The sequence below is a fragment of the Staurois parvus genome, unplaced genomic scaffold (genome assembly GCF_062004578.1).
Source record: "Staurois parvus isolate SC_StPar_1 unplaced genomic scaffold, SC_StPar_1.0 ptg001349l, whole genome shotgun sequence".
Classification (NCBI taxonomy): Eukaryota; Metazoa; Chordata; class Amphibia; order Anura; family Ranidae; genus Staurois; species Staurois parvus.
This window is the reverse complement of record NW_028319145.1, coordinates 2,545,018-2,567,370: the sequence shown is the minus strand read 5'-3', so window position 1 is coordinate 2,567,370 and position 22,353 is coordinate 2,545,018. Positions and strand designations below refer to the sequence as shown.

General features: G+C 46.1%; 1 protein-coding gene across 4 annotated transcripts in view; it reads left to right on the top strand.

Moving 5' to 3' along the window:
• LAMA5 (laminin subunit alpha 5) overlaps nt 1–22,353 on the top strand; it is a 215,966-nt gene that overhangs the window by 157,795 nt on the left and 35,818 nt on the right. For all 4 annotated transcript variants that reach the window (XM_089661526.1, XM_089661525.1, XM_089661524.1 and 1 more), the window contains exons 45-59: nt 369–583; nt 924–1,024; nt 1,118–1,298; nt 7,977–8,120; nt 8,792–8,943; nt 9,098–9,208; nt 9,582–9,693; nt 10,930–11,103; nt 11,375–11,571; nt 11,803–11,919; nt 12,018–12,172; nt 14,593–14,734; nt 15,606–15,708; nt 18,894–19,007; nt 21,206–21,385. In XM_089661526.1, coding sequence (XP_089517652.1) covers nt 369–583; nt 924–1,024; nt 1,118–1,298; nt 7,977–8,120; nt 8,792–8,943; nt 9,098–9,208; nt 9,582–9,693; nt 10,930–11,103; nt 11,375–11,571; nt 11,803–11,919; nt 12,018–12,172; nt 14,593–14,734; nt 15,606–15,708; nt 18,894–19,007; nt 21,206–21,385 — 2,198 coding nt within the window. The remainder of the gene's footprint in view (nt 1–368; nt 584–923; nt 1,025–1,117; nt 1,299–7,976; nt 8,121–8,791; nt 8,944–9,097; nt 9,209–9,581; nt 9,694–10,929; nt 11,104–11,374; nt 11,572–11,802; nt 11,920–12,017; nt 12,173–14,592; nt 14,735–15,605; nt 15,709–18,893; nt 19,008–21,205; nt 21,386–22,353) is intronic.

Below are 22,353 nucleotides of genomic sequence, written 5' to 3'. Positions count from 1 at the left end.
TCTGGAACTCTCTTCTCCAATCTATCAGACTATCGCCTACTCTGCCCACTTTTAGGCGATCTCTAAAAACCTATCTCTTCAGGGAAGCCTATCCTGCCTTCAGCTAGTAATGGAATCTTCTATTCCTCCTACCAGTCCATCCCCCACAGTTATTACTTTTTGTATCACCAGCCTCTCCCTCTTAGATTGTAAGCTCCAAGGAGCAGGGCCCTCCTATCCCTCTTGTATTGAACTGTATTGTTGCTGTATTGTTTCCCTTTATATTGTAAAGCTGAGCAAACTGTTGGCACTATATAAATCCTGTATAATAATAATAAAGATTGCACATTTTTATCTAAATCTGATTATCTGCATTTTTCACCCAATAGTTGTGCCCCTGGTTATTACGGGAACCCCATGGTAATTGGAAGCACATGTTTGCCTTGTAATTGCAATGGAAATACAGACTCCAACATGCTCTTTAGCGAGTGTGACCCTTTGTTTGGCACTTGCACCGGCTGCATGTTCAACACAGCCGGACCTCACTGCGAATTGTGCACACCTGGTTTTTATGGGGACGCCGTCATCGCCAAGAACTGTACCAGTAAGTTTACAGAATATCAGTTCTCACTTTTTGTTATTGCAGAGCCATTGTGTTCAGATTTGAACTAAGCCATGGATGGCACTTCTGTCTGAGGACTTGTTTTCCATTTTCCTCTTTACTGTATTACATGTGTGAATGTTGGTGGTTTAGAAATTAGCCACAGTTTAATCAGTAAGAAGACTGCAAAATTTAGCTTTTAATTTATTAATATGAAAAATTATATATTCTCAAGTATTGCTTGTAATAGGAGCATTTCAGTTCTCCCAGTATTTATAAAAAATGGCCTCATCTATTAATAACCATTTCTCTGTACATCTTTATGCCTGTTTTGTTTTTTTAGGATGTAGCTGCTCTACCTGTGGAACAGAGATATGTGACCCAAGAACTGGTCGATGCCACTGCAAACCTGGAGTCACCGGATCTCACTGTGATCGATGCCATGTAAGTACTACATGCCAAGCAGCCTTTACCCAATCTTGGGTCTGGTTTGTGTTTCTGTTTAAGTAGTAGTAACCCTTACCTCCTTTCTTCCAGGAGGGTTATTATGGGTATAGCAGCTGCTCCGGATGCCAACGTTGCAGCTGTGGTTCCGGCTCTACCAGTTCAAGTTGTGATCCCCGCACTGGCCAGTGTCTCTGCTTTCCTGGTGTCACCGGTCCTCACTGTGAGCAGTGTGCTCCAGGATACTGGGCTTTTGGACCGAGTGGTTGCACAAGTAGGTACTAATGGTGGGGTCTTATGAACCAGCTGTTCTATGTTCCTTATGAAATTCCCATAGTCAAATTGCAATTCAGATCTCGCACAGTCTGTATTTCATGAAGTACCTCCTAGATTAGTAATAACTAGTGAAAGTTATGCGTGCAGCTTGTCCTTTAGTTTAAAGGACAACTCCACCCTGTTAAGCCGCCTGGCAGAGTCTCTAGCAGCCCACCGCACGGACGCTCCCAGGGCGCGGGGTCTAAGTCCCAGCCTGCTATTCACCAGGGCCCCTGATGGTGGGGATGGACTTGGTGCAGACTGAAACCAGGTCGCAACCCCCGAGTGCGTCCTGCGGTGGTAGAGAATACTGACAGGGGAGTGCAGGAACGGAATCTATTTGGAAGAGGCAGACAGATACACAGGTCTGACCCAAACCGGATGGATGGATGGGTGGATGGATACGGTATGCGTGGTCAGACAGGCCGGTCGGTATTATGCGGGCAGCGAGGTACAGAGGAGCGAGCTAAGAATGGTCAGGTCACAAGCCAGGTTCAGCAGGATGCGGGCAAATACAGTACCAGGGATCAAACAGAAGAGTAGTCAGGCAAGCCAGGGGTCAAACAGGAGAGAGCAGGATCAGGAACAAGCAGAGGTCGGCAACGGAGTATACAGCAACACAGGAACAGGATACAGGACACAGGATACAAGACCAAACGGCAACTAACATACCTGTTCCTGCGTTTAAATAGCCCGCCTCCCGCTGTCATTGGTGCCAGGCGCGCGTCCGTGATCCCGAGTGCGCATGCGCGAACCCCGCCGCTGCCATGCGCGGCCAGGTTCTACCGCCCGCCGGGTAGAGAGAGTGGGTGTTCTGCGCATGCGCCGCCCGACGCGATGCCGCAGAACACCCGGATCCTGACATTGCCCCCCCCCTACGGGCAGCCGCCGGATGCCCAACAGTTCTCTCTTGTGTGGGTGGTTGTCAAAAAAATCCCGAATCAATCTAGAGGCATGAATGTTCTGGGAGGGTTCCCATGAGTTCTCCTCTGGACCATACCCTTTCCACTTAATGAGAAACTGAGTCTGACCCCCCCTCTTCCTACAGTCTAGAATAGTCTCAATTTCGAACTCCTCCTCCCCATCAACGTTTATGGCGTCAGGAGGCCTAGATCTCCGGTTCGGGAATGGGTCCGGTGCCGCGGGTTTCAACAGCGATACATGAAATACCGGGTGTATTCTAAAGGATTCCGGGAGTACGAGCTCGTACGCCACTTCGTTAACCTTCCTCTTTACCTGGAATGGGCCCATAAATCTCGGTCCCAATTTCCGCGATGGACATATCATCCTAAGGTTTGTTGTGGCCAACCAGACCTTGTCCCCTGGGTGTAACATAAGCTCCCCTCTTCTCCTTTTGTCAAAGGCTTTCTTACTGCCCTCCTGGGCCTTCAGGATCGCTTCTTGTAAGATCTTATTGTTTGCAGAAAGGAAGTGCAACATGTCCTGTGTAGCTGGCACCGAACTTTCAGGAATTGTGTCAGGTAAAAAGGTCGGGTGGAAGCCGTAATTGGCAAAAAATGGGGATTGCTGAGTAGTCGAGTGGCTAGCATTGTTGTAAGCAAATTCGGCCAGTGGTAAAAGAGTTAGCCAATCGTCCTGGAGAAATGATGTGTAACATCGGAGATATTGTTCCAAGGTCTGGTTTGTACGTTCGGTCTCTCCATTGGTCTGTGGGTGATATGCTGAGGAGAGAGATAACTTGATTTCCAACGTCTCGCATAGTGCTTTCCAAAATTTGGAGGTGAACTGGGCACCCCTATCCGAAACTATATCCTTAGGAATTCTATGGAGTCTCACCACCTCTCTCACAAAGATTTGCGCCGTCTCCGCAGCGGATGGTGTGTTTTTGAGAGGCAAGAAGTGGGCCATCTTGGATAGGCGGTCCACAATCACGAAAATGGTGGTATGGTCTTGAGATGGAGGAAGTTCCACAATGAAATCCATCGAAATCATTTCCCACGGTCTGTTAGGTATGGGTAAGGGTCGCAGGAGCCCCTCAAGCCTTGTTCCTGGAAGGCTTATTCCTTTGACAGACCGCGCAGGTCTTTACGTAAGCCTCGCAATCTTTGGACATGCTGGGCCACCAGAACATACGTTATAGAAGTTCCAATGTCTTCCGGGCCCCGAAGTGCCCAGCCAAGGGATGGTCATGGCAATGGCCCAAGACCGTGGTGCGAGATTCGTCAGGTACCAAGATTCGTTCTCCTTTCCACCATAATCCATCTCTATTCTGTAGTGGCACCCCTGGAACATTTGGAGCCCCTATGGATGCTGCCTGTAGTTGGGAACGTAGCTCCGTCTGTAATGCCAAAAAATTACCAGACGACAGGATGGTGTCGGGTTTGTGGGCCTCCTTCGGGTCTTCGAACATCCGCGAAAGAGCATCTGGTTTCGTGTTCTTTGATCCAGGCCTATAAGTGATATGAAACACAAACCGAGAGAAAAAAAGTGCCCACCTAGCCTGTCTTGGTCTCAAGCGCTTCGCCGTTCTTAAATATTCAAGGTTCTTGTGATCCGTAAAAATTAATATCGGGTGCACGGCTCCTTCCAGCAAGTACCTCCACTCCTCCAATGCTGCCTTGATGGCCAGGAGTTCTCGGTCCCCTATGTCATAGTTCTTCTCGGCCGAAGATAGTTTCCTGGAGAAAAATGCCACGGGATGCATCAGTTCCTTGACGCCCTTCCTTTGGGAAAGCACAGCCCCAACCGCGTTTTCGGAAGCATCCACCTCCAAGGTGTAGGGTAATGAAGAGTCAGGATGGCTCAGTACTGGGGCCTCGGTGAATAACCTCTTTAGGGACTCAAAGGCTTCCTGCGCCTCAGATGTCCACTTGAAACGCACTCCCTGCTTGGTAAGTTGCGTGATGGGGGATACTAGGCCTGAAAAGTTCCTAATGAATTTCCGGTAAAAATTAGCAAAGCCAATGAACCGCTGAACCCCTTTTTTATCTAACGGCACCGGCCATTCCAGAACTGCGGAGATCTTCTGTGGATCCATCGCTATTCCAGTAGTAGAAATAATTAAGCCTAAGAAGGGGATACTGTGCTGCTCAAAACTGCATTTATCTGCCTTTGCGTATAACCCATGCAAACGGAGCCTTTCCAGCACCACCCTGACGTGACCCCTATGCTCCTCCAGAGATGCAGAAAAAATTAAGATATCATCAAGATAGATGACCACGAAAATATCCAAGAAGTCCCTGAACACATCGTTAATGAAGTGCTGGAAGGTGGCGGGGGCATTACACAGACCGAAGGGCATTACCAGGTACTCAAAGTGCCCGAACCTAGTACGGAAGGCAGTCTTCCACTCATCTCCCTCCCGAATACGGACCAGATTGTAAGCCCCCCTCAAATCCAACTTCGTAAAAACAGATGCAGTCCTGAGTCGCTGAAACAGTTCTGGTACTAAAGGAAGTGGGTAACGGTTCTTTACCGTGATCTTGTTAAGCTCCCTATAGTCCACACAGGGCCTTAAGGATTTATCCTTCTTCTCAACAAAGAAGATACCCGCCCCGGCCGGGGATGTGGAGGGGCGTATGAACCCCTTCTGAAGATTTTCCTCAATATATTCCTTTAGTACCCCTAGTTCTTTTTCTGACAGAGGGAAGATCCGCCCGAAGGGTACCTCAGATCCCGGGAGCAGATCGATTGGACAGTCGTAGGCCCTATGCGGAGGAAGATTGTCAGCTCCCCGCTTACTAAATACGTCAAGGTATTGATGGTAAACTGAAGGGACGTGTTGTGTCAGCTCTATGTCAGTATCTACGCAGAATAGTGTGCGTGGGGCCTCCGGCTCATGTGGACAACAATGCTCTTGGCAGTATGGAGAGCCGAACCGGAGGGTACCGGCTTTCCAATTAATCTGGGGGTCGTGGGCCCGCAGCCACGGAAGCCCCAGAATAATTGGAAACAGAGGGGAGGAGATAGCATTCAAACACAGGAATTCCCGGTGAGTCTCGGATACAGTCACACAGAGAGGCGGGGTTTCCCGATCCACCACCCCAGACTTGATCCGAGATCCATCGGCTAGAAAAATATTAAACCCACATTCTTTAACCTGTAAGGGAATCTGGAATCGAGCCGCGAAGTCCAGATCCACAAAACAGCTACAGGCCCCGGAGTCAATGATCGCTGTTGCCGTCACGACCCTTCCGGGGAGCTGGAATGAAATGGGTACCGCTAAATAATTGACATTGTGACTGGCTGTGGTAGGTGTGGCAGAGTAAACAGAAGTGCACTTACCAGCCTTCACCGGACAGGAACGTACCATGTGGCCAGCTTCCCCACAGTAGAGGCACAGGTTGTTGCGGCGGCGTCTTTGACGCTCTTCAGGTGTTAGGGAGGGACGAGCTAGCCCAACTTGCATTGGTTCCGGCGTATCCAGGGGTTCTGGATTACGATTCCCAGCAGTGCTACTGACTGGTCCTGGAGCATGGGGAAACATCCAAGCAGGCCTCAGGCCCTGGCCTGACCTCTCCATCCTGCGTTCCCGCAAGCGTCGGTCGATCTGAATAGCCAGGGTCATGAGATTTTCTAGTGTGGCTGGTATGCCTACCCTGGCTAGTTCGTCTTTCAGGGACTCAGACAGACCTATGCGGAACTGGTTGCGCAAGGCAGCGTCGTTCCATTGCGTGTCTCCCATCCACCGCCTGAACTCACCCGCATACTCCTCTGCAGGCCTACGACCTTGCCTGAGAGACTGAAGGGCCGATTCAGCTGATGCTGCTCGTTCGGGATCATCGTAAAGGAGGCCCATCGCTTCAAAAAATGCTGCCACAGATTCCAGCTGAGGTGGTTGCTGGATCTCTAATAGTCGATGCGCCCATTCTTGGGGTTCATCGAGTAGCAAAGAAATAATAAACCCCACCTTCACGGTTTCTGTCGCGAATGTGCGTGGCTGGAGCCTAAAGTACAACAGGCAGGCATTACGAAATGCTCTGAACTTGGTGCGATTCCCACTGAATCGTTCTGGGACAGGAACATGAGGTTCTAGCATAAGTGTAGGTGTAGGTGCTGCTGGTCCGGCCAGGGTTTCAGTGGTACCACTGGCCGGAGCTGAGGGACTATGATCTTGGGGGGCCGAAATAGTGGTGGTTAGGGTCTGGATCCGACCATCCAGGTGATTATAGCCCTCCTCCAGCGCCCTTACCGCCTGAGTAAGAGCCGCCAGATGCTGGCACATATTTTCCAGGGGGGAAGGTCCTCTTCCAGGTTCCGTCATCTTTTTGGCCGTTTGGTACTGTTAAGCCGCCTGGCAGAGTCTCTAGCAGCCCACCGCACGGACGCTCCCAGGGCGCGGGGTCTAAGTCCCAGCCTGCTATTCACCAGGGCCCCTGATGGTGGGGATGGACTTGGTGCAGACTGAAACCAGGTCGCGACCCCCGAGTGCGTCCTGCGGTGGTAGAGAATACTGACAGGGGAGTGCAGGAACGGAATCTATTTGGAAGAGGCAGACAGATACACAGGTCTGACCCAAACCGGATGGATGGATGGGTGGATGGATACGGTATGCGTGGTCAGACAGGCCGGTCGGTATTATGCGGGCAGCGAGGTACAGAGGAGCGAGCTAAGAATGGTCAGGTCACAAGCCAGGTTCAGCAGGATGCGGGCAAATACAGTACCAGGGATCAAACAGAAGAGTAGTCAGGCAAGCCAGGGGTCAAACAGGAGAGAGCAGGATCAGGAATAAGCAGAGGTCGGCAACGGAGTATACAGCAACACAGGAACAGGATACAGGACACAGGATACAAGACCAAACGGCAACTAACATACCTGTTCCTGCGTTTAAATAGCCCGCCTCCCGCTGTCATTGGTGCCAGGCGCGCGTCCGTGATCCCGAGTGCGCATGCGCGAACCCCGCCGCTGCCATGCGCGGCCAGGTCCTACCGCCCGCCGGGTAGAGAGAGTGGGTGTTCTGCGCATGCGCCGCCCGACGCGATGCCGCAGAACACCCGGATCCTGACACACCCAAACAGTTAAAAATGTTCCACCTATTCCGGCTGTGCTCGATGGCTTGGTAACAGAGACTGACTTTGTGTCTGTCTGGTCTTTGAACTAATCTTGTAAACTAAGTCTACCCCTTTCACCCATCAACTTTCATGTCCTCACTCCTTCTGCAAGTCCGATAGAAACTTTTATCATCTGTGTACTGACTAAATATACTAGCTGAATTGGAAAATGATTTTTTAACATTTTAAATGAGCACATAAGCCAACTAAATAGTGCTTTCATATTTTGCCCAGCATTCTTCTTCAGTTATCTGCCTCCTGGAGATATTTCAGCTGCATTTCATGATTAAATCTAACCCTTCCTCCATATGGTTCTTTGAGCATTTGGCTTGTTTTGCTGTTGGCTCTTCTTGGTGATGCTTGTGGACGTTGCTCGGCAGCTGTCATGTTTAATATGCTGCATTACAGACTCCCTTTATACTTTATAGATTACCTTTTATTAAGTCATTAAATAATTGTGAATATTGGTATAGATTTCCGAGAGCTAGGTCTATTTTAATTTCCAGTGCCGCAGATCTGAATATGGCTAAAGACCTGAAAACACCTGGGTCATATGCTCTAATTACTGGTATTGCTTTTCCCGCTGACAATCTGTGCAGAATTCCATTCATTTTTTTATTCTACAGAGTGTCACTGTAAAGGGGGCTCATGCGACCCACGGACTGGCGAGTGTCAGTGCAGCGACGGGCTAACGGGAAAGCAGTGCGACAAGTGCATCCGCCAATACGAGATTCCAGTCAGCCATGGGCCAGAGGTGTTGAAATGTGAACGTAAGTATTAATTAGATTCCCTGGTATTTGTATTTATTTAGAATAGGAAAAATTTGCATTTAGCTTTAAAATGCAAACAAAATTACCAAAGAACTGTATGGCCCAATGTGTTTGTTTCCTGTGTCTACATAGTGCCAACATATTCTGCAGTGACATAGAGCATGCATGGACATTCACATCACTCCCTGTACTGGAGGGGCTTACAATCTAGTCATACACAGGGGCGGACTGACCATTTGGAAACTCGGGCGCCGCCTGAGGGCCCGGGGTTAGTAGGGGGCCCCATGAGATGCCCCTGGTACCTTTTTCATAGGCTTTTTTGAGTTTGGGCAAGGACACAGGGGCCCCATGATCCCTTATTGCCCAGGGGCCCCATGAGTTGTCAGTCCGCCCCTGGTCATACACCAGACATACACATACAGACATACACAGACACAGACACTAGGTCATTAGGTCAGTTATTTCAAGAGTGTGTTATAGGATTGTGGGCGAAAAGTCGTACAAAAAACAAGGGGGAGAACATTCCAGTCCCATCTAAATAGAAGTCTGATGGGAAATGAATACAAGGTAGATATGATAACCAATTAGTTCAAGGCAAAAGAACATCAAAGTGCCCTGCAGTCATCACATTATTGTACAGTGGTTAACTCATGTCTAATGACTTTTTGCAGCATGTGACAGCTGTGTGGTGACACTTCTGGAGGATTTACAGAGGATGGCAGATTTTCTTCCTAGTGTCCGGGACCAGCTGACCAACCTGAGCCTGAGTTCTATTGCCTGGACACGCTTGGGTGGCCTCAATGCCACCATTACCAACCTCACAGTACGTAAGATATAAGTGCTGACCTTGGCTATGTAGCTGAATGCCAATATTTTACCGTGCTGACCTTGGCTATGTAGTTGAATGCCAATATTTTACCGTGCTGACCTTGGCTATGTAGCTGAATTCCGATGTATATTATGTATATCGTCTGCAGGATCTTTGGCTCCATTATCAGAGCTCCATCAATGGCATTAAAGATAAATCTGACGATCTGGAAGATGACAGTTTTAGCCTCGCCCAAGACCTTGACACACTGGAAGAAAAGGTGAGAGCCGTTCTTTCCACTTTTTGCTCAAGGGGATGTCCACGCATCTGCCTTGTTAGAAAATCAATAAGTAGAAAAGACAACTTGGCTCATATTAAAAAAAACTGTTACTAACATGTATGCATTTGCATTTGAGAGCATCTAAAAATATATGGTATTTGAGCTAAACCATGTGTGGGAACATAAGCTTTTTCCTAAATAGTAAAGATGAAATAACAATCCGCAGTGAGCTCAGCCTCTCTGAGCCTACAATAATGATAAAGCCAAAGCAATAGGTGACAACTGAAATAAATACTGTATAATTTACATGTGGGAATTATAGATGAATTCATTTTTTTGTCTGACTTAAAAAAACAAAGGTTTTCTTTTTCAGGTGAATTCAACCAAACACAAAGCTGCTAATGTGCAACAGGCAACCAAAGACACCAAACAGAAGGCCAAAGACGTTACAAACCGGGTCCAATCGCTCTACAACATCACTCAGGGTAAAGCTTTCTGGGGGTGCTGCAGAAAAAGATGATACTCTCAAATTCATAACTGTGTTAACTGAGGGGTAGGGACAACCAAAGGCAACATAAACATAACTCACAGAAGATGCTTTTTGGAAATACAGAATAGATTCATGCCCTTGGTTGCTAACTGTTGGCAAATTTCAGTTGGTAATGTTTTTGATGAAAAAACTTTGGTCACCCTCTTCACATCGCTTTATCACACGCAAAAACAGCATACCAGTAAAGTGAACCTATACTTTGGTCATCCAGGGCAAAGCAACAGGTTCACTTTATTGGTTGCTTATAGTTATCCTTTTGCTTTTCTGTTCAAGTCAGCCACCAGGAGCAAAGAGAAGAAACTCACAAGTCAAAAGTCACAACACAGGGCTGAGGACAATTATTCCTAGTGGCAGGTCTGGGTGCCTAAGCTACCCATCACCAAACACAAGCACAGTCCTATGGGAAGACGGAGTAAGTCACATAGCCTGTCATACTCAGAAGTGCTAGCCATTTTTCTACACTCCCATCTGCTGAATGGAGCAGCTGGGTAGTGAAGAGAAGTTAAGTTTAGGCAGCTGATGGGACCACTGTTAAAGTGAACGTACTGGGCAAAGCAAAGGCTCACTAAGGCTGTAGAGAATGTTTTCTTAGTCCATGCTGATGCTCTCAGCACAAGCCTGCTTGGGGGAAAACCCTTCTAAGATGATCTTTATTGTTACCCCTGAGAGAGCCGTTGCCTGTAGTGTTCCCTCCTCCCTCATAGACACAGACCTAAAAAAATCCAGCTGAGCCAAGTTTGTATATTTGTAGAAAGCTTTTTATTAAAAATTGTCCATGGCTGCATGCAAGGCCAGTCAGCTCCCAATACATTATATGGACTCTCCCCCAACTTGTTGCAACAAAATAAAAAAAACACACAATTGTCCAAAATGTCTTTGTAGTGTGTGTTGCAGCACTAACAGTACCCTTCACTGGAAACACCTGATTTTGGATGGATGCCCATATAGTGTTGGCCATATAGTATAACCACAAGCAAGTTTAATGTTGGTTTGTGGATTGTTAAAATACATCCTCTTGAATAGGGCTTACAGCATGTCTGCTTTTATACCACAATCAATTCCAAGAACAAAATATGTTATGCCAACAGATATGTTTTAGATTGTGGCCTCCATGGCCCAGGACTACTGTCAAACATTTCTTCATTTTTGTTACTTTCTGACTGCCTTACAGATCTGATCCATCAGCTGAGCAAGATCGGCTCCTCAAATACCACCAATGTGACATCCACTGAAGAGTTCAGGAAGATCATGACTGATGTGGAGCGAATGCTGAAGGAGATGAGAGACAAAGATTTCAAGCCTGCTAAGGGCTTGGCTGGAAAGGAGCTTGAAGAAACTAAAAAATGTAAGCAATAGGGATCCTCCATCATTGCTGGATCTATAATCTACTAGGATCACAAACCTTCAATGACAGTTTAGAGGTCATAAAAGTCAGAGGGAGTAAAACTTCAATTAGGTTCTTAACTTTGGAGACAACCATTTGGAGGGTTTTAAAGTCCTCTAAGCTTTCATCACTTAGCCTATTCTTTGAAGCAGACTGATAGGCAAGCCTTCAGCTAGATCTCTGACTATGTAAGATTCTAATTGATCCTGAAATTTTAATCTTTATGCTTTAGTGCTAGACCGGGTGAAAGCAGATCTACTAAATAGCGTTAAATCCAACCAAGACATTCTTAATGACATCAAGACACGGCTGGACACTTACAACTCAGAGGTGATGGATCTTCGGGATGCCATGAATGAGGCTGTGAATAAGACCATAGAGACTGAAGGCCTCAACAGCCTTAACCACAACAGCCTGGAGGAAAACAAGGTACAGCTAGAGAATAGTTCTGCTAACAAGAGAAATCATATTGAGAATCTTTCAATTTGTTAGAAGGTTCATATGATACATGGGTTTTTCTCCATGTCACTTTGGGAAGGGGGCCCCTTGTAGCTCTGAAGTGTTGTTGTTTTACATGTTTGCCTGAATTGCACTCTTCTTTTTTGTCTTCTGGAATGTTGGCTATACTTGTGAATCTCACTAAAGGTATTATTCTTACAGCTGAAGCTTAAAGACCTAAAGACTCAGCACAAGGAACTGGTGGCAGCCGTTAAGATGGCAGAAGATGCGCTTGTCCAGGTCTCACAAATCCTGCAGATGATGGAGGACCTGAAGGAAGTAAGTTTTGGTCTGTATAAAGCAATGAAGACTAGAAAGAGTCACATCTAGCCCTACTGTCCCTGAGTTTACAGGCTACCCATCCTTTGATTCTTTAGGAATATGAGAAGCTGGCTGCAGGCGTTGATGGAGCTCGGAGCTCAATCATGGAAAAGGCTAAGACATTCTCCCCTGCGAGCAGCAAGTTGGCAATTGTGGAGCAGGCTGAGGAGCATGCCAAAATGCTGGGACAGGTGGCCAAAAACCTCAACAAGTAGGAGACCATAATGACTTCTTGTAGCCACTAGTAATGCCATTAGATCTGCTGTCTGTTACCTCATCATTAAAGAGACCCAATTGCCAGACCACTAATTTCTTCAACAAATTTTCTCATAATTAAATATGTACATTTACTGTAATTAAGGCCTGTTGCTCACCTGTGAAATCCTTCTTTGTGTAGACATCCAAAAATCCTGAGTCTGCTGCTGGGCACGGACATCTTAGATGTGATGTCAGCAGCCACAGTGGCCTCAGGTGATTCTCTACAGTATTATTCTTCACTCCTCCCTTGGCAGCTACATAACAGGTTATGTAGGGAATTCAGGGGAGGAGTGTAGGAGCTGGGCTGGCACAGACAGTAATTAGACACTCCCAATAGAAGAGACTGCTCTGACATGCTCGGGGGGGCTGTTCTCAGAAATTGACTCCTCCTGAAGTAGTCAAATTTGCTAACATGTTCAGGGCACATTGCAAGTCAGTATTTTCCATACATGGGAAAAAAAGTTGCATGTGAACATTTAAAACACTTGATTTTTTTGTGCTTTTACCTGCAATTTTTTTTTTATTTGTGACGGGGTCTCCTTAAGACAAACCTCAGTCCAGCTATATATATTAAGTTTGAAATCACTAACCACTTTTTTAAACATTTCTGGAATAATAAGCTGAGTCTCATCTTTATTTATCATTCTTTTCCTCTGGTGCACCCCAGAAGCCAGGCATGTGTCTGTATTGTGAGCCGCTCAGGCTTTACTATACTGTGGAGTTTTGTCATCCTCACATATTTTAGCTACTGGGAGAGGATAGTTAGGCAGGTTTAAGGGCAGAGGGGAACTCTCATTTATAGTCCACTGCTCAGGCTGGAGGTGATACAGAAAGTTATAGAGTTTCAGGCTTTGAATAGTGATGTCACCCTTTTGGCTGTAAAGCATGATAGGGGCTGTCATATATCTTCTAAATGTGAGCAATGACTAGGGACGGACTGACAACTCATGGGGCCTCCGGGCAATAGGGGATCATGGGGCCCCTGTGTCCTTGCCCAAACTCAAAAAAGCCCATAAAAAGGTACCAGGGGCATCTCATAGGGCCCCCTACTGACTCCGGGCCCTCGGGCAGTGCCCGAGTTTCCAAATGGTCAGTCCGCCCCTGGCAATGACAATTGTCTCAATATGTTTGTAGGTATGTTGGACTTTTTCATACACAATTTTAATGTATTAGTCTCTACTATATATATTTTTGGATTCAGTTTAGTGGACCTCAAAGCAGTTCTTCACCCTGTAAACAAAAATAGCTGCTGACTTTTTAAAAACACACACATACCTGTTCCAGGATCCAGCAATAGCCTCACCCGCACTGGCTCTCTGCTGGTCTTCGAGTCCCCAGCAGTGCCGGCATCTGTACTGTGGGCAGCCGGCTGTGAGTCCTCGTGGCTTCACAGCCAGCTGCTTGCTGCGCATGCGCCCCGTGAATGGTCTCACAGTCTTCTGGGACCTGTGCCATGTCCCAAGAGGCTGGAGAAGCGAACTTCTGCTCTGATTGCTTAGACCAGCCTTTCTCAACCAGGGTGCCTTGAGGTTTCTTCAGGGGTGCCTTGGCAAAATTTCTAAAAATTGCCCTAATAGTGTATAAAAGCCAGCGGGTGGAACAAGCCTGCTATTTATTTACACAAAGCCACAGGTTTTCATTGTGCACCATTACCACCTTCTAGCCACCGGTGTCCTGACAACCAATGACATCATCAGTTGATAAGGAGGATGTCAGCTGCCTGCACAGCATCCTAGTTTGACCCTCCCCCGCCCCTCTCCATCAGTGCTGGGGTCACATTAGCTCAGTGATGGATAAAAAACTGACGGAGAGGAGAAACACTGGAATACTAGTCAGTACCAGTGTGCAAAAGTGTGTTTGCTTTGGGAGAATAAATCCCCTCTAATGTTGGGTGTCCTACATGTGTGGATGTTGCATTATATGAAACTATTAGAATAGTTTTTCACATTTTAGAATGGGGGGCCTCAAGACTGTCCATAATTTTAAAGGGTGCCTTGACTGAAAAAAGGTTGACAAACACTGGCCTAGACAGCCAGAACAGAAGTTGGAGTGGGTACCTTTCAAAATCAGGTACCGACTCCCACCCCCCCTCCAAAAAAAAGACATTCCAAATATGACAGGGAAGGGCGTGAGGCGGGGAGGAGGAAGAAAAGCAGAAGACTTCCCTTTTTAGAGAAGTTCCGCTTGAAGGCTCGAATTGGCAGCTGATGAGAAAATTGTATGGCCAACTTTGCAATGTACTGTCTCTTTATGTCCTTCAGCTATAGCAGCTAGTAGTGGTCTAGAACACATCAGATAAATGACTGTCTAAGCGACTGTTTTGTTTTCTGAGAATTTTCCCTAAAACGATGTACATTTTAATTTTTTTTCCAGTGCCATTATAGACTCCAATCAAGACGAATTCATCCAGAAGGCCATAAATGCATCCAATGCTTACTCCAGCATTATCGAAGCCATGAAGCAAGCCGAGAAGGCGGCAAAGGACGCCAGCCGTGCATCGGGAGAAGCACTTAAGGTGAAGGGCATGGCCTAGTGCAGGGGTGGGCAAACTTTGGCCCTCCAACATTCGTGGAACTACAAGTCCCATCATGCCTCTGCGAGTCATGATGCAACTGTCAGCCTTTCAATGCCTTATGGGACATGTAGTTCCATGACAGCTGGAGGGCCGCAGTTGCCCACCCCTGGCCTAGTGTGACGCAGTTACGCTTATTTACTCTTAAGCTGGACCTACATGGATTGAATTTTGGCTGATTTTCTCAAAAATTCTCGACAGCCCCTGCATTCAGTCAGATGCAGCCACTGTCTGCTGTCAGAATAAAATACCTGGCACTTGAGATTCATCCATCCATGCTGTTTAATAATCTCTCAGGTTTATCCTGCTGGGCTCAGCGAGAGATATCTTAACATGTATGGCTGGCTTTAGGGTGTGTGATGTCTCAAATTCAAAGAATCATCGCATCACATACTACAAGGATCTGTTTGCAGGGTTGTGACAGGCTTGGGGTATTGCGCAGGGGCGGACTGACAACTCCTGGGGCCCCCTGGCAATAGGGGATCATGGGGCCCCTGTGTCCTTGCCCAAACTCAAAAAAGCCTATGAAAAAGGTACCAGGGGCATCTCATGGGGCCCCCTACTGACCCTGGGCCCTCGGGCAGTGCCCAAGTTTCCAAATGGGCAGTCCGCCCCTGGGTATTGGTTATTAATATTTTTATACTGGATTTATTTAATGCCACCAGTTTGCGCAGCTCCTTACAACGTGAATACAATCACAGTCTATCCTCTCTAAGAATCTGTTGGATTTTTGAGAGAGTTTTTGATTGGTTGCTGTAGGTTGCTGAACTTTGCTTTAATGTCTGATGGAATTATCATATGTGTCTCCGTACAGGACGTGGTGTCCCAACAGCTTGCAAAAAAAGGAAAAGAACTGAAGGACAACAGCTCAAAACTGGAGGAAAGAGCCAGAACTGCTCAGAGCGAATTAAACGGAGGTGAGAATACACAAAAGGTCATGTACCGGTGTACACGATATCAGGTAGTGTTATGATCGATTTTGATCATTTCGTAGGGTGATGATTTAAAAAAAAAAAAATAAAATGTTTGCCTGATTTCCACTTTTTTTTCATCCTTTGTTGCATCTCAGTAATGCTGATTTCTTGCAACCTCTTAGCAGACACTTCCTGTCTACATGTGCTCCAGCGATAGTAGCGTGGTATTTCTCAGGGCAGGTTTCCTGTTGTTGACAATGGTGGACTATGCTTACATTATCTCTGTTATGCAGGCTATACATGGTTCAAATCCTGAACGATTTTTCGTCGAAAACATTGTTTCCTTGGTAATCCGATGGTGCCATCAATGATTTGCAAAATCGGCCAACCAAGTCATAAAGTTCACCCCATATAACAGGCGAAACTTCTGTTCCTTCCGGGTCACGGCTCATGCGCATATTCTTTTCGGAAAAAAGATCGTACGATTTGACCATCATTGAGTCAAAAATGATGGTCAAATTTTTTTCTATTAGCAATTTGTATTGATTTCCACATATATATATATATATACAAAGAACACATTAAAAAAGAACAAAAGAGAAAGAAGGAGCACATCGATGGAGAAATCTGCATAAAAATCGGTCATTTTAGACAAATTTTCCAACGTGCCCTATCACCGAAAAGGTAGGAACCACGAAAATCGGCCGGTGCCATTGACCCACTAACAGAGCGAAAATCACCCAATTATTCTTTGGTTGATTGGACGAAAAATCGGTCGAATTTCGACCCATGTATGGCCGGCCTTGGCACAGCTACTTACAGACAACACCAGAGCGCCAACACAGAAGAACAATTAGAAGATCATTAGTACCCCATAAGTGCCTGAACAAAAGACCTTCATGGCTGGACTACCAGTTTTTGGATTGGAAAGATGGAAAGCAACTGTAGAAATTTCATTTTCATTGCTGGATTAAAGTCTGCAATTGTTTTTTACTTTGAAAAGCTTTATTGAAACAAGCTGGGATACAACATATACCAGTCATACCAGTAAGAAAAGAGAAAAAGAAAGAAACAATAAGGCAAATAAAGCCCCCAGGTTAGGGCGTATTAAGCGTCAACATAAAGTGCGTGGTACATTAATAGTGGCTGACATAACGGAAATATTAACACGTAAGAGACGGTTAGACAATAATATATAAAACACAGGCAAAGGTGCGGTGTTGTTTCAAAAGAAAGCAATCGTATGCAAGCTCAAGGTCTTGATATGATCTGAATACGCCACGGCACTGGGTGGGGGTCACAGAGCCAGTAGGGAAATACAATCAGGATGAAGCAAATTTAATGAGTACATACAGTGAGGAACAGAAGTATTTGAACCCCTGAGAAAATCCGTGTTAATATTTGGTACAGAAGCCTTTGTTTGCAATTACAGAGGTCAAACGTTTCCTGTAGTTCTTGACCAGGTTTGCACTGCAACAGGGATTTTGGCCCACTCCTCCACACAGATCTCCTCTAGATCTGTCAGGTTTCGGGGCTGTCGCTAAGCAACACGGACTTTCAGCTCCCTCCAAAGATGTTCTATTGGATTTAGGTCTGGAGACTGGCTAGGCCACTCCAGAACCTTGATATGCTTCTTACGGAGCCACTCCTTGGTTATCCTGGCTGTGTGCTTCGGGTCGTTGTCATGTTGGAAGACCCAGCCACGACCCATCTTCAATGCTCTGACTGAGGGAAGGAGGTTGTTGCTCAAAATCTCACAATAAATGGCCCCATTCATCCTCTGCTTAATACAGTGCAGTCGTCCTGTCCCCTTTGCAGAAAAGCACCGCAAAACATGATGTTACCACCCCCATGCTTTAGGGATGGTGTTCTTGGGATGCAACTCATCCTTCTTTTTCCTCCAAACACGACTAGTGAAGTTCAGACCAAAAAGTTCTACTTTGGTCTCATCTGACCACATGACTTTCTCCCATGCTTCCTCTGGATCATCCAGATGGTCATTGGCAAACTTCAGACGGGCCTGGACATGTGATGACTTGAGCAGGGGAACCTTCCGTGCAATGCATGATTTGAAACCATGACGGCGTAGTGTTCTACTTACAGTGACCTTTGAAACTGTAGTCCCAGCTCTCTTCATGTCATTGACCAGCTCCTCCCTTGTAGTTCTGGGCTGATTCCTCACCTTTCTTATCATCAGTGATACCCCACAAGGTGAGATCTCGCATGGAGCCCCAGCCTGAGGGAGACTGACAGTCGTCTTTAGCCTCTTCCATTTTCTAACAATTGCTCCAACAGTTGATCTATTTTCACCAAGCTGCTTGGCAATTGCCCCGTAGCCCTTTCCAGCCTTGTGGAGGTCCAAAATTTTGTCTCTGGTGTCTTTTGACAGCTCTTTGGTCTTGCCCATGGTAGTAGTTGGCGTCTGACTGACTGTGGGGTAGACAGGTGTCTTTAAAGAGCTCAGACAGGTGCTACTAAGTTAGATTAATGAGTGGAGTAGAGGTGGAGTTTTTAAAGGCACAGTAACAGGTCTTTGAGAGCCAGAATTCTTGTTGTTTCTTAGGAATTCAAATACTTATGTTCAGCAGTGCAAGACAAATAAATTCTTTAAAAATCATACAATGTGATTTCCTGAATTTTTTTTTTTTTTAATTCTGTCTCTCAGAGTGGGAATGCAGCTACAATGTGAATTTCAGACCCCTCCATGATTTCTAAGTGGGAGAACTTGCAAAATCGCAGGGTGTTCAAATACTTCTGTTTCTCACTGTACGTTCCCATTATGGACATTTGTAATTACAAATTATATAAAGAAACAAGGCTTGTAAAACACGACATATACTCATTTGCACCAAGTTTGTCTCTAAATGTTGAAAAGACTAAACATTCCCTTAAAGCAGTAATGACGAGAGCTGCAGATATATTAAAAGACGCTGCAGGACAACGATAAACGTTCAATTCTCAATGATTACAGTAAGTGAAAACTGATTGGTTGCTCATTATATTGTCTTGTTCGCTAAGCCTCAAAGTCTTCTGGAAGACATGGCTGTGCCACCCAGGAAATTCTTTTTGATGAGAAAAATGTGACATGGGCACTAATACGTGTGTTAGGGAGAATTTCACATAATTGGCTGTTACTTGGTGAATCAGTGCAGGTCCTGTGTTACATGCTGACCTCTCCTTCTCTTCAGATGTCCAGAAGAAGCTGCAGGAAGCCACAAAGAAGCTGGAAGACAGCAAAACAAAGAAGGCAAAATTAGAATCCGACCTGAGATCTGTCATAGAGAAAATCAGCATGACACAAGGTAAATATGGATTGATGCCATCGCAACCAAAGCCAAGGTGGCTCATTCCGCTAAGAGTGACCAGGCCATGGTTGTCATCGTCCACCGTTACCTGCTCCCCTGATGGAACTTTATACATCTATCCTGAGCCTTTCCTTCAAAACCCTAGGTTCACATCTGCGCGGGTGGTGCCGCTGGGGATCCGCATGAAAATCCATGCAGCTGCACCATCCACACAGAGGAATGTGGACCCCTGGGCGGGTGCCATTAGTTCTAATGGCACGCCGCCTGTACTGGAAAACGCAACCGTACTGAGAACCTCTGTCTGCGTTTTCCAAAGAAGTGCAGGGACGACTTCGCTGTCACGGGCACGGAAGTCCATTCAAATGAATGGGCTCTCATGCCCATGCAAAACGTGGCCCGCACGGCAGCATATATGTGAACCGAGGGTCAGATAACCATTTCTGTTACATCATTACAGCTGGAGGTCTCTGTGGGTCAGGGTCCATCAGTACATCCCAATGCCAAACAGTCATTAGCAGGTTCTGTGCATAAACATGCTCAACTGTATTATCCAGATCTGCTTGTTTGTTCACTGTACAGACTAGAGAGAGCAATAATGACTCCAAGACATTGGTTGGGCGGGAGGTGTTGACGTCTTCCAGTAGATATACACTTGTTTTCCAGCCTGCTGCATAGTACAAGAAGGCTCACAAGACTTTTCTGGGGGAATTTTGATAAACCAATGCTCGTCTCCCATCTCCCCCTTGGGTTACCACTTGGTGATTCCTCCAACCCTTTCTTTCTTCTTGTAAATTAAGCAAAGTGCCTTGCCAGCCTATCCCCCAGCTTGCAAAACAGATACCTAAAGTCTTATTATAGCTGGTTCACTAAACAAGATGTATGATCCAAACAACATCTGAGTCCATACGATGGAACCCTGGATGACCAACTGTCTAACGTGTTTCGAGGACACAACCTCTTCGTCAGGTTGGCTCTGAGGAAGAGGTTGTGTCCTCGAAACGCGTTAGCCAGTTGGTCATCCAGGGTTCCATCATATGGACTCAGATGTTGTTTGGATCATACATCTTGTTCAGTTTGACATGCCTGTGTTATTATGTCCATTGTGAGTATGATACCTATTTTTGTTTCTTTAATAAATTATTTTAAACGATAATGCACTAGGTCGGTGTGCCCTTTTTCTGTTTCTCCATTTGTATCCAGTGTATTCGGACCACCCCGGTCTGTTGAGGGCAGTAAGCAGTGCATATTCCAGAAAATTCCAGAACATTCCTATTGGGTCTACTGAGTTCTTTCCTAGCGCAGGAGTAAAGTGTTTGTTGTGTTGGATTTATTATAGCTGGTATCAGGGGCGGACTGACAACTCATGGGGCCCCCGGGCAATAGGGGATCATGGGGCCCCTGTGTCCTTTGTCAAACTCAAAAAAGTCTATGAAAAAGGTACCAGGGGCATCTCATGGGGCCCCCTACTGACCCGGGGCTCTCGGGCAGTGCCTGAGTTTCCAAATGGTCAGTCCGCCCCTAGCTGGTGTATTAGTTCTTGATCATGTTGGTTTTCTAGAAATCCAGCAAGCCATGTTGTACGTCCTCCTGTGCATGACTACAGAGCTTCTCCACCTTTCCTTCTCCTCAACTCCATAAGATGTGGAGGAGGCGTTCTATAGTCCAACAGGGGAGAACTGGGTAGGACTGACAACACTGCTTAGAGTTTCAGTGCAGCAGGGGCAGAGTTGTCAGCTCACTACTGAGAGTTATTTCTGGCAGATCGACAGGTATTTTTCTGTACTGACAGGTCACAAGGTGGAGACGTGTATGTTTTTTAGAGATGTGCTCTGTGTTTTCATTTTGCCCAGACAGGCAACCTAATTCCAGCATTCAACCCCCAACCTCAATTCTAAAAGTTAATCCCCAAAGCCTTAGTTTTACTATGGCTGTTCCCATTCATGGGAAATAGGATGACTGACCCATGTATGAAAGAGGATCAGGTTGCTAATAATATCCAATCAACTTCTTCCTTTCATGCTTCTCTGGTTAATTAGAGAGAGAAATGGGGCTTTGATAGGTTGCTCCAGATAACACAGATAGTTACTCTTTCAGGCACTGAAAAGATTTAGGTAGCCTTTCAGCACATGGTGGCAGGCAGTCTTCCATGTTGCTGCACTGCTGTGATTTGCTCTCTTCTTTCTTTTTGGTTACAGATAATGTGTCCGATAATATTAATAGAGCTAAGGCAAAAGCTGCCGAGGCAAACAATACTGCCACCAAAGTGGAAGCCACCCTAACCGACATCAAGAAGAACCTGGAGCAATGGAAAAACAAGTACGGGAATATGCGCAATGAGGATGTGAATAAGGCAGTTGAAGAGGCAAAATCTTCAGGTTAGTTACAAAATTCCAAGTGGTCTGATTTTTCTGGACTAAAATATAACTTCACCCTTTATGGTGCTTCAGCTGCTTTAGCTTTGAGCTACCTCACCATAACCCCATGGAATCAATTGATCTGTGAGCATAAAGTGTTACTAAACCCACAACAGTACAATCAGTCTGTATATGCAGTAAAGCATGCTTGTTATACTCACTGTGGAACCTAAGGGGTTAATCCTCTGCATTGTGTAAAAAGGATGTTTGATCCTGTCTTCTCTGCTCCTCCTCTTGTTCAAATGACCACCTGATACACTGAATCTGTAGTCACATACACATGCTCAGTTTGGAGTGTATTGATAGAGAGGTTTTTTTGGTTTTCTTGGGAGAGTACATGTGATCAGCACAGGGCCAATCAGTACTGTCCAGACAGAGGTCAGGGGTTCTGCATCCTCTTAGAGCAAATAAAAAACTCCTCCTACAAGCTTTAACCAGTGCTCTGCTGAAGTCACAAGATTGCTCTAACAGCTGATGAGAAAAGATATTTAGCAGTTTATATTTACTAAAATAATTGCATTTCCATGTTCTGTGTACTGTGGGAAACCAGATATAGTGAATGCGGGGTCCAGGGAGACAAGATATAGTGAATGCAGGGTCCAGGGAGACCAGATATAGTGAATGCAGGGTCCAGGGAGAGCGGATATAGTGAATGTAGGGTCTAGGAAGACCAGATATAGTGAATGCAGGGTCCGGGGAGACCAGATATAGTGAATTCAGGGTCCAGGGAGAGCGGATATAGTGAATGTAGGGTCTGGGAAGACCAGATATAGTGAATGCAGATTCCAGGGAGAGCGGATATAGTGAATGCAGAGTCCAGGGAGAGCAGATATAGTGAATGCAGGGTCCGGGGAGAGCGGATATAGTGAATGCGGGGTCTGGGGAGAGCGGATATAGTGAATGCGGGGTCTGGGGAGAGCGGATATAGT